At 45.2% G+C, this 12,892-nt stretch overlaps 1 protein-coding gene across 2 annotated transcripts in view; it reads left to right on the forward strand.

Annotated features, from left to right (window-relative positions):
- Positions 1–12,354, forward strand: part of LOC135896296 (probable glutamate receptor) — a 101,716-nt gene extending 89,362 nt beyond the window's left edge. For both annotated transcript variants that reach the window (XM_070534833.1, XM_070534834.1), the window contains 3 exons: positions 7,404–7,621; positions 9,029–9,318; positions 11,640–12,354. In XM_070534833.1, coding sequence (XP_070390934.1) covers positions 7,404–7,621; positions 9,029–9,318; positions 11,640–11,859 — 728 coding nt within the window. In that variant the 3' untranslated portion in view covers positions 11,860–12,354. The remainder of the gene's footprint in view (positions 1–7,403; positions 7,622–9,028; positions 9,319–11,639) is intronic.
- The last annotated feature ends 538 nt before the right edge of the window (positions 12,355–12,892 follow it).

Consider the following 12,892-nt stretch of genomic DNA (forward strand, 5'->3'; position numbering starts at 1 on the left):
CCCGCAGTGGAGGTGAATCATGTTGTTTTTCGTTTGAGAGCTTTGACTGTCGTAGCTTTCGCTGCCATTCCATCTTCACAGAGTGGAATGGTTGTATATTTCTTGCGCTGTTTTTGAGCATGAAATTTCTTAGGCAAGTCTAAAAGCTGTGTCGATTTTGTGTAGCAGTACGAGCGCGCCAACATAGTGTTGCAGTGGCGGTGATTTCTTGTCCTCACGAGAACTTGATTTACCTGAGTGATAATTTTTAATGGATGCAAGCACTTTATACAGACTTTTCGGACACATAGAAAGTGTGACCGTGTGCGTCGCCAGCACGGAAAGGCCAGACTGAGCAGTACCAGACAGACAGTTTATTCCGCATTCGTCGTCGTCGTCGTCATCGTCATCATCATCATTATCATCATCATCATCATGATCATCATATTTTATGTCCACTGCAGGACGAAGGCCTCTCCCTGCGACCTCGAAATACCCCTTTCCTGCGCCGACCGATTCCCACTCAGCACTAAAAAAATTCCTAATTTCGTCGCACCACCTAGTCTTCTGCCTTCCTCTACTGCGCTTCCCTTCTTTTCGTATCTTGGTACCCATTCCTTCACCCTAATGGTCCAACGGTTATCTAATCTGTGCATTACATAACCTGCCCAGCGCCATTTTTTTCTCCTGAAGTCAATTACAATATCTTCTATACCCATTTGCTCTCTGATCGAAACCGCTCTCTTTCTGTCTCTTAAAGTTATGCCTAGCATTATTCCTTCCATCGCTCTTTGCGCGATCCGTAACTTGAGCTCAAGCTTCTTCGTCGGTCTCTTACAAAGAAGCTCTTACAAAGAAGACAAAATGCCAGGACTGGAGCAAAAATCTGCTTGCAAGCAGCATGGGAAACAGTCAATTATACGCTCATTAGGACTTGCCGTATTGCTCAAATGTCAGAAATGCCAAATTAGCTGCCACGGGGCTCGTAGAGCGCCCCCCCATACTGGGGACTACATTAGCATGATAACTATATATTTAAGCCGCTCCGAACATCTAATTATATGTTTGCATGCGTGATTTTCGGTGAAACAATGACAGACACTTAAATATATATCTATATTGATGGGCACTGCACAAAACATTGCAGGCACCGAAGAGACCAGAAAATAATAAGGCGAGAAATCTTTAGAAAGCAACTATGACAAAAAAAACGTGCAAAATAAATTGTAATATAAGTGCGCTGTCCTGGCGAAAAATCTCGTTGTTTAGGAACTGTTTGTAGGAAAGTCAGGCTTAATTTCAAGCCTCTGTTTGTTATGACTGATTCACCTGGACATTCTGCCCCAGCTCCCAAACACCATCTTTCTTTTGTTTGCATCACTACCATACAATGTTTATGTCAGGCCGTACATCCTATCCACTGTTACCGCACGTATTTAACACCACAAACCAACAAGTGCAAGTTTCTCTTTTAGGAGTGACTTTTTTTGTTTCGTGTGCACTCGGGCTGTACTGGACCGTGGGCGAAAAATGCGGGGTGACTGCAAATCCACTGTCTCATGAGGCTACGATAGTTTTTGGTGTACTGCTTACAACTTACGCGAAATTGCTTTTTCTTGGTGAGCACGCTCAGTTTTGTGGTTGGTCGCACTTGACGATCGAACGTCGCTGCTTGAATCCTAGGTAATTAGCGGTCGTGGTTTGCGGTGTGGTTAAAAAGCGAGCAGGTTTCTTTTAGATATCTCTTATTCGTAGGTATGACAATTCGCGCCCTAATACAAAATGATTGTATGACCCACCCGTTTCTCTTCATTACAGTGCTGCCTTTTCATTGAACGCTTATATATCACAAATACCCAGCTTCTAGGTGTTCTTGACATCGTCTAGCTGGAAATGTCTGAATGAATATATGATTATATCAATACACATGGCCAGTAATGTCATGTTGCAGGTAATTCAGCGCATGATTTATGCAACACATACCAAAACGATACGCTTCCGCGCCTTCCATTTGTGCATATGTATGAAAACACCAGTGGAGCAACTCTTCAGCGTTCAGTATTTTCGGCGCTTTCGTTTGGTAATGACTGCGCCAATGAGAGTCCATCTCCTGTGTGCGTCCGCAGATGACTCGGTAAATCCCGTGATGTCGCCTGTCGACTTGCGCTCGCAAACCTGAAAATCAAAAGATCGCAGGATTGTATGGGTGATCGAAATGAGCAAACTGATCAAAAACGACAAGGAAATAGCACAAATAGTACATAAGCAGTGGCTTTATTCGAAGCTCTTGAGAAAATATTATGTACATTAGTGGCCTCGTTAGATGGGCTAGCTACAAAACATATTCTTGCAGAGGCCATCTCAGTATTGCTGTCGACGTTAACACCTTGCTGACGGATTGGGCCTACAGGCAGCATACCAGAAAATATTTTTTTTCTGAGTGAGCTTCGGTACCTAGTATGAAGTTCCTAGCTAATTGTCTTCGGCCAACACTGAATGACAAGCGGAAAGTGCGATTTGTTGGTTTATAGCAGCAACACAGTACGAAGACGTTTGGCAAGGGACATGGCCTTCCGGTCTCGACGGGGGAGCTGCCCGCTTAGTGGTTAATTAGCACTACTTGCAGGACCAAATAAAGTTTTCCATCCATCCATTCATCCATCCCTTTCTTTTAAATGCCCGCTCAAAGGAGATGGACCTATGCAACATATCTGGCTGCAGTGGCTTCACGCCCGCGATGTAAACCAGAATAAATGTGCACCACGCATATAAAGAGAGTGGTCCATAAAAATTGCGAACGCAGCCTAAAGTGGGTTTTGGTGAAGTCCACCGCCAGTTTCTCGACTGAGGTCCCCCCCCCCCTCACTCCTACTGCTGAAAAAGCAACCGAAAGCTTTTATTTAGTTATATATAATGCAAGCCGCAGTCGGGCCCAAGCAGGAGTGAAGAACAAGAAAAGACGTAATACATGAGTGACATGTTAAGCGTGTCAAAAGTACGATGTCACAGGGAAAAAATTAAACTGCCAAATGTATACATGACCAGAAACACGATGTGTAGCTACATTGCTCGTTTGCTGATTGTATTACCATCGATCAGTTCAGTTCAGTTCAGTTTTATTCCTTAAAGGCCCCCATTTCAGGGGGTGTTACATAAGGGGTGGGATTACATTTGTAGTGAGAAAAACAAACAGCGATGGTGATTTAACATTGAAGGTGATCTGTTACGCGTTCTTGAAAAGCAGGTGTTGAAGCGATGGCGACGATGTCATGGGGTAGGCCGTTCCAGTCCGTGGCTGCTCGAAGAAATAATGAAGCTGAAAACGTAGTAGTACGTGATAGTGGGCGGGCAACTTGAAGGGGATGACTGGTGCGGTGAGATATGCGTGATGCGGCGGCGATATACGGTTCTTGATTGAGAGGAGAATAAAAGAATTTGTGATAAAGGGTGAGGCTAGCAATGCGACGACGAAAAGAGAGGGGTGGCAGTCCGGATGTAGCTTTCAAGGATGAAACACTGACCTCATATGAGTATGAGGAATGAATGAATCGGGCAGCACGATTCTGCACAGCTTTCAATGCGGTGATTAGATATGCTTGATGTGGGCTCCAGATGGGGGATGCATATTCTAATGTGGGTCTTATAAGTGATTTATACGCGAGCAATTTAACATGTGGTGGGGCAAGACGAAGGTGGCGTTTTAGAAAACCGAGTGTTTTGTTTGATGCTGAAATGATGTTACCGACGTGAACCTGCCATGATAGATTAGAAGAGAGGGTGACTCCTAGATATTTATATGATTGTACTTGCTCAATCTGTGTGTTAGAAATTAAATATTGAAAGAGATATGGATTGGGACGACGAGTGAAGGACATGAGTTTACATTTACTCGGATTGAGGGACATTAGCCAGTTATTACACCAATTTAGTACGCTGTTAAGCTCTGTCTGAAGAGTGTATTGATCGTGACAGTTATTAATGGTGCGGTAAATAACACAATCATCTGCGAAAATTCGAATACTACAGGAAACATGCAGGGGCATGTCGTTAATATATATTAGGAATAGGAGGGGACCGAGGACAGAACCTTGTGGGACGCCTGAAGTAACCGGGAGAGATGTAGAGAGATGGCCGTTAAGATAGACAGACTGAGAACGGTTAGTTAGGAATTCTTCAATCCATTTGAGAATATTAGGGGGTAGGTTCAGCTTTGAGAGTTTTAGTAATAGCCGGCGGTGGGGAACCTTGTCAAAAGCTTTAGCGAAATCAAGAAATATGGTGTCGGTCTGCATATTACGGTCTAGATTAGTGTGCAAGTCGTGAAGGAAAAGCGCTAGTTGGGTTTCGCAAGAGAGGCCCTTACGAAACCCATGTTGTGAAGGGTGAAAAAAATGGTTTCGGTCCAAGAAGTTTATGATTTGTGAGTAAATGACATGTTCCATGATTTTACAGGGCACACTAGTCAACGAAATGGGGCGGTAATTCAACGGCGAGTCTCTGTTACCTGATTTGTAGACTGGAACGACCTTCCCCGTTTTCCAATCAAGAGGCAAAATTCCTGAGGAGAGTGACTGTGAGAAAATGAGACATAAATATGATGCGCAAATTGATTCCACATTTTTCAATAGTTTTGAATTAATCAGGTCCATACCAGCTGATGAGGAAAGTTTCATATTATGAATTATGGATGAAATGCCTTCTTCGACGAACGTGACTGCCGGCATGGGGGTATCTATGTTAAAGGGTGGTAATTGTGAAGGTGCGTCGAGTTCGGTAGTGAACACAGATGCGAATGCATGGTTAAATATTTCTGCGCAGTCGTGGTCAGTCACCGCTTCATGTGAATAATTCGTTAGTTTAATATCGGGAGGATGTGTTGGGGTTAAAACTTGCCAGAATTGCTTGGGGTTTGTTATAAGTAAGTTAGGTAAGTCATTATGATAAAATGAGTACTTGGCGTTACGAACAGAAAGTAGGTATGATTTTTCGGCCTCGAAGTATTTTCCCCATGCGGCAGGCGTGTCGTTTCGTTTGGCGGTACGAAACAATCGTTTCTTTTTGTTTTCGAGTCGTTTTAAGTGCTGGGTAAACCATGGTTTATTGCGATTAGTATGAAAGGTAATCCTTGGTACGAACATATTAGTGAGATGATTTAATTTGTTCTTGAATATCAGCCAGTTTTCATGAATTGAGCGAGTTTGAAATGCGGATACGTATTCAGGAAAAAAGGTGTTAAGTTCTTCAGTTATTGCATTATAGTTACCCTTATCGTAGAGTTGTATCGTTTTATCGGATGTCTGTTTTTGAGTCGAGGTAAATGAGAATAAAGCATGCATGACTTTATGATCGCTGATTTCAGGAAGGTAACTGATGGATGATACATTCTCGGGGCTGCTTGTTAGTATCAGGTCAAGCGTGTTTGCTGATTCTCGTGAGACACGGGTTGGTTGGGAAATTAATTGAGTGAGGTTAAAATTTAAACAGACATCGATGAAGTTCTTCTCCTCTGCATGACACGTTATTGTGGAACTGGCTATGTTCTGCCAATCAATATCCGGGTAATTAAAATCACCAAAAAGAAGAATACGGGCATTTGGATATGTGCGGACAAGTTTATGAAGGATGTTGTTCAGATGACGTGGGAAGTCTGGATTAGTCTGGGGGGGCCTGTAGCAAACGCCAAGCAGAACTGTTACGGGGGGAGCGCAGCAGATGAGCCATATGGCTTCAATGTCGGATGCGACGTCAACAACAGAGCATGATATGCCTCGATGAATGGCAATGAGAACACCGCCCCCCCCCCCCCCGTTTGCCTTTTCGATCGTTTCGATACACGTCGAAATTGGGTAAATCGGCCAAAATTTCCGTATCCGTTACGTCACTATTTAGCCAAGTTTCTGTTAGTATTAGTATGTTGCTCCCGGATGAAGACATGATGTTTGATATGAGTTCGCGCTTTGGAAGAAGACTACGGATGTTAGTGAACATTATCGAAAACGAGAGAACATTGTGCGGTGGAGCGGGTCGACGATTTGTCAAAGTTTTGTGACGGGGCAATTGCTATGCTATTTCCTTAACGGTTTGGGATGATGCGTCAAATACATAGCGTTTTGGGCCGATGTGCAGGGTTTTGAAGCGCAAGGAGTACTTGTAAGAATTGGCTTTGGCAAACACTAACAACTGTTTACGCGCATGGCGAACGGTGCGGGAGAAGTCCTCTCCAATACTGTAGCTTGTGTTTTTCAATTTGCGGCCATTTGATAGCAGTGCGTCTTTCGCTTTATGAGATAGGAATTTTACGATTACGATCGATACTCATAGCGAGGTGAGTTCTGCCGCAATTTTTTCGTTCGTAGAATTTGCTTACCCATGATGTGATTTGCTCGTTTAGATAAGGAACAAACACGTTTTCTGGTTACTGTACATGCCGTCATTGTAGGTTAATGCGATTAGTGCTGAAACAACTTAGGGACACAGCGTACTGCCCCTCCCCCCCCCCCCCCGAAACTCTTATGAATGCAGCGAGTATGGGTAGTACGGCTCTTCTCTCGCGCTGCCCTCTGGGCACGCTGTGCCATCTACCAGCGCCGCCTTGAAGCACGTGTGTGGCGCGTGTCTTGATATATAAGACGTGGCTTCAGTTCCACCTAGTCCAGAAGAAATCTTAAAGATTTTTTTTTGTCATAAAAGAGCGGCACATACCTTGTGGCACATATTCACTAACCAAAACTGCCGTCGAAGAGGTTTATGACGAGTTCCACAAATACAGCGTCACATGCCCATACCTACGATTCCCTTGATATGTCCGGGAGACTTAGGAATTCTGGACAATCCTCCTGATTGTACGCACATGGCCATAAATCACCGTAGAACTGCACGATCGCGAAACCAAATTCCCTCATGTCACACACTCGCATCGTAATTGCCATTGTGCCCTAGTAATCTACCGGAAGTCAGATTTAAATGCAAGCAATTTCTGTTTAGGTAGTGTAGAGCTAACTCAGTTCGCTTTCGATCGCGACATGCCTTGAGGAGTGCGCGTGTGGTAGCGTTCAAAATTGCGTTGCAAAATGGCCGCTTAATTTGCAGTCAGCTTAGCCGCAATACTAATTTGTTACGCGGTGAAGCATAATGGGATTGTAAAGGCGCCTTGGACACGGGACATGGTACTTGTTCCTCAGTTATAAACGCTTGTATAAGCCATATCCGCTCACAGTGCGAGCCCCGAGGCGTATATTTAACCCTACTGGCAGCCATTGAGAACTGTTCCTGATGGTGCTGTAATTCAAGAAGAAAACGGGAATTTTTTTTTAATTGTTGCATGATATTTTTCTTGTTTTCCGCGTTTTCGTTCCATTGCTTCGATCGGTATGTTGTTGCGAAGGTTGTTTCGGTATGCACTTGTTCCACGCGCGCTTGTGCAGGCACAATACGTCCTGTGCGTGACGCTATTGGCCGTGTGGTCTTCGCCGTGTGGTGGCTGGCTGTACTCGTACTGATGAACTCTTTCCAAGGAACCATGAAGGCCAGCATGAGCGTCAAGACGCCCACCGAGCGACTGGAGACTTTCCGCGATATCGCAGAGAGACCTCACCTCAAGCCAATCCTCATACGAGGAACGACGTTCGAACATCAGTTCAAGGTGACCCTAGCCTTCGCCACAAATTTTTTTCCGCAGTGTAGAAATATTTATATTAAAGTGTAATCTGTTCTTCAAAATAAAAAAAAAGCTGTCCCTCGATTACAATACTCTCTTATGCAAAATTTGAGCGCCGCTCGATACGTGTTTTCATTTCGCAATATATTCATGCAAAGTATTTCATACTGAAATGACCGCCCCGACTGGCAGTGGGCCAGTGCCGTCAGCGCCTTCGCTTAGGGAGGGGCAGCCTGGGAACGCTGACATGGTGAGCGCCATTAGAGGCAGCTGTGGTAGAAGACCACTACAAATACACGTTTCTGGCACGAGGGCCTTGCTCGTTTACGCCGAGGGACGCCGACGATCAACCAAGGAACAGGCGACTAAGAGCTGCGCTCTGAAATATTGTAGTGCTTTAAGACGTGTGACTCGATGGGAATCTCTGTATTTTTCTAGGGTGCTGAACTTATGACAGGAGAGCCTAATCTTCGACTGCTCTGTGGCTCAGACTGAAAATGTGGGATCCTCTCACTTCTAGTTGTACAAATCATGATGCAGCTTCAAACATACCGAGACACGAGATGAGATGAACCAGCTAATTGCCAAAAGTGTCGCAGATTTTAACATCATATGGTTGCCGGAGTGTGGGCAAGGAGCGGCGTACCAGGATTCCTAGGGAACTTTGGTCCTTGTGCTTCTCCCATAATTCAACTGAGCAATAATCTGCATAGGGAAAGGCACGACTAACATGCATTAAAGTAAAACTTAAAATTATGGGGTTTTACGTGCCAAAACCACTTTCTGATTATGAGGCACGCCGTAGTGGAGGCTTCCGGAAATTTCGACCACCTGGGGTTCTTTAACGTGCACCTAAATCTAAGTACACAGGTGTTTTCGCATTTCGCCCGCATCGAAATGCGGCCGCCGTGGCCGGGATTCGATCTCGCGGCCTCATGCTCAGCAGCCTAATTAAAGTAAAACTTAAGTGAAATGAACACTCGGTTAGAGGTGGCCTTAAACGTGGGCATGGTTAAGCCTTGGTATCGCATTATTACAGATTAAATGTTGGAGTATTCTCTTCTGATTTGAGCTTACGTAAAGGCTGAGGCCCAACCTGCAGTATGGCTTGAAGTCTCAACAGTATTTGCGTTTAGAAATACATATCTTTATATATATTTTGGTGTTCTCGACGTATAGTTCTTACAGGGAGTTGTTTTAGGCCCCCGATAACCTGTTTTGACCCTGCTTTCCTTGCGTCAACATAGCCGTATTTGTAGCTATATAAGGGGTAGTCAGGGATCGCTAGGAGAGGCTTGCGTGCTGCAATGGACGGAAAGATAGGTTGATCACGAAGTATGCAACATTTGAAAAAAAGAAATGTGTATTCCGTGTGCTTTACGGTTTGCGCAGGTGTCTCCTGAACCAGAGTTACAGAAGATACTTTCCATGGCACGGCGACGACAATCAATCTTGCCAGCTTCAATCGTCTTCACGCGTCAGATTTTCGACGAGATGATTGCTGAGCGCTCCATCATTTTCATGGAGGACAACGTCATGCAGAACTACATCGCCGCTCTGTATCCGCAGAAGCCAGGGGAGGGCCTGATCTACCCTTCGAAGCAGCACACCATATCTGCCCAGTTCTGCATGCTGATGCGCAACACTCTTCAGCCCAGAGTCAAGAAACTATTTCACACAAGGTGAAGCTTACTAGCCATTCATCTTGAGAGGCCCGCCGCAACGCCGAATAGCGCCAGCATACACGTTCGGACAGTTGAGAAACATTAGCTCTAGTGTGTTTCTTACTGCGCGAGTGTTGTGTGTGTTTAGGCTTTGGAGAGCAGCTGCATTTATTTGTGTTAAGCCTGTGACCATATGACACAATCACAACAAAATTATCATGGCCATGAAATCGCATGCAAAGCACATTTTTTTGACGACCTCCAGTTAGCGTGCCGTGCGCCACCAAGGAGAAGTGAAGAGCCTTGGCCTGAAAGCTCAGGATGCACCAAAAACATGAATGTACAAGGACAACTTTAGATAAGCCGCATGGCAAGCCGAAGTGAGAAAACTAGTTAAAGCTCGGACCCTAAGCGCGCATAGGTGGCCCCGGAAGTCAATTATCTGTGGACAACTGCCATCTGCAAAGCTGAGATTATGCCTGAAAGGAGAGAATCATCGTGGTAACTTTGAGGGGCAGGAGTTCTTTGTAACATGGGAGCCCTTTTTTGGATTATACTTCCATGTTTCTTCTGTCCTGTACTAAAAAGAATTCATAATACCGCACAAGTAATCTCGGACGTCCATAGCTTTGTCTTCCAAGTAAATGCCGTCACAATAGTTGCGTCGAATCTCCATGTGGGGCCACAGTGGTCAACTCCTACCCAGTAAATCTTGCCTGGCTCACAACGCAAGAAATTGCCTCTTCTACCATCAAAGGACCTACCCCGCTGCAAACAAAGTTTCCGAATTGAATCGAATACGAATATTCGATAGAAACTACCTTCACACATCGAAAAGAATATTGAAGTTTTCTTATTTCTGAACGAAGGAAATTATAAAGGATATTTTGAGTTCTTTTCAGCAAGAAGAGGCCAGTTACGTCATATAATACATGTAACGACGTTGCGAACCGAACATATTACAATGTAGTACATTGCCTAGAATTTATCGCGACTGTAAATTGGCTGACGGTGGAGTGAGACTCCAAAGCTGTAGTCATCTAGCGCGTTCATCGGATTCACTCGGCGCATATAGCACATGCCCTGTTTTCGCTGATGAGGGTCCCATTTCCGTACTTATTGCTGGCGTTGCAGCGGCGGCGGGAAATCGTCTACGTTGGCCTGGTGGTACGGAAACTCACATTTTAATGCGAAAACATTAAATGCCCCATTACGGGAAAACGCGGCGTTGTGGGCTTCGCCAAGGAGCGATAGCAGCAAAAATCGCCGACAGTGCGAAGAGTAATAACACGTCAAGAAGACCTGGATTGACGTCAAATTTTTCAGGGATGATCCTGTAAACCAAAGAAACCCGGGCCTCCGGCGTGCGACAAGAGCACGCTTTCTCGACGCGGGGGAGGCTGCACGGATCTGGTTGAGTGAAGGTGTGCTTGGTGGGTGCGTCATTGGGCACCTGATGGCACAGCCAAAGAAGAGAGGTGGCGCCACGCCATGTGTGCACAAAATCAAAAGCATTCATGTCCACTTAAACGCCACTGGGCAGTCGCTCGCGGGTAAGCGAGTGCGCGAAAGAAGAAAAACATTTCACCAAAGGGACTATAACGCTTTTGCATTCCCACACTTGAGCAGCCTCAAGCGAATCTGCCGAATACCTTTTCTTCCTGGTGATACGCCCTATCGTCACAACCTGAGACAGATCTACAAAAAAACAAGAGAGAACGTAAAGAGCAATAAACCATTGCCACCACACGTATGCTAAGCTTATGTTCGGGAATGACAGCTCTTTTTGTGACACTGCTGTACTGATGCAGCGCTCACACATTTCTCTTGCTTGTTTCTGATAGCTATAGGCTATAACAATTTCTGGCGGTTGCCAGGTGTAGTTCTTGACGCAGCACACGCATGGCAGTGAAGGCTGGAGTGCAAAGGCAACGGCGACACTAATCTGCCAATTGTCCCTCCCCCTCCCGCCCGCTCACCCGCTACTTGCGCCTCAATTACTGCGCGGTGCTCCCGCAGCCTGTAATAGAGACACAGCCAGGTTTGACCAATGTAGTAGTTGCCGCAAGAAAGCGGTATCTCGCATGCAACATTTTTTCTGCAAGGCACAATGCACGCACCGTGCTTCGTTCTGGTTCACTTCCCCTCTCCTTCTCCCACAGAAAAAAAGAGAAGACAAACCATGATGCGGATTTTTAAAGGTTTCTTCGTAAATGACTGCAACTGCTTTTGCTGCTCTCGCAGACTTTCTTCTGCAATAACTATAACCTTCAACGTAATAAATGCAAAGCAATAATAGCAGCAGTGTACATGAAACAGACCTGCTCTTTCGCTCACAGATGTCGCTGGATGCACGAGTCTGGACTAACGGAGCGTAAGCGGCTGCAGCTGCAGTCTCGTTCCTGGTACCTCATGCGCCCACCGTCATCGCAAGTGCACTCGCTCTCCTCCGAAGATACCGCAGCTCTTTTCTACATGGTGATGCTGGGCCAAGCCGTAACGCTTTTTGTTTTCGTCGGGGAATTGCTGTTTCACCACTTCATTTTCCGGACGCGGTAATCCCGTACACAATAATTTAGGACATAGAGCGTAGCCATGCAATCGCCGATTCGTTCGGTTTCCTTTTCACATGCCTGAATCTGCAACATTCATACACCTTCGCCTCATTGACAGCGCGCGTTCAAGGAGTGCGAAGCCTAGACATGTGTATTCGTTCACTGTTTATGCATGCTAATGTTAAATGCTTCCGGTTGTCTCCAATTGCACTGGAACTCGTTGATTGGCTAACACTTGGAAGCACGTATGAAGAGCTTCAGATATAATGACTGTGTTCCGCGATTCTAATGTTGACGGATCTCTATTTGCTACCCGGTAAGAGCATTCGCCCGTTAAAGGTACTTCGTAAACAAGAGTGTCTCAGCTTTGCGTGTAGTGCTTTTTATTATTTACTTGACGTCCAATAAAGGTACTTCGTAAACAAGAGTGTCTCAGCTTTGCGCGTAGTGCTTTTTATTATTTACTTGACGTCCTCCTCAGCTCATGGCGACTGACTCTTCACTTTTCATCCCGCGAATAAAAAAAAATGCAGCTCTAAGTGGAAGCCTTAAGCGTGCGCCACGATATATTAATGCCTTGTTCATCTGTTTCTTGTGAACAGTTTATTTTTAAGAAAGCTGATGCTGCTTTGTCGGATGCCAATATATCAACATGCACTGTCTGCTTGGCCTGTCTGTCGTTTCTCTACGTGCTTTCTTTCACCGGCTAATAGCATGGGTGTGAGCTGTCATCCAGGACAGATAATCAATACAATGATCTACGATGTGGTCACCTTACCCATGTTTATAGTGAGACAGAACTGTTTTTACCTGAACGAACTTTAAAGATGGTAATTTTTCCATGTAGAAAGTGATTTTGTAAGGCGCGTGTGTCGAAATCGACCCTTCAGCTACCATTGCCTCTTAGTAACAGAAACATATATCGATGGCTATGCCGGCTGCACACGCTAGAGCCGATAACGGAACCAGAAAGACGTCATAGCACGCCATATTACAGGCATCAGACGTAAGTTTTTTGGGTTAATGCGATACAGCTT

Source organism: Dermacentor albipictus, chromosome 3 (genome assembly GCF_038994185.2).
Source record: "Dermacentor albipictus isolate Rhodes 1998 colony chromosome 3, USDA_Dalb.pri_finalv2, whole genome shotgun sequence".
Lineage (NCBI taxonomy): Eukaryota > Metazoa > Arthropoda > Arachnida > Ixodida > Ixodidae > Dermacentor > Dermacentor albipictus.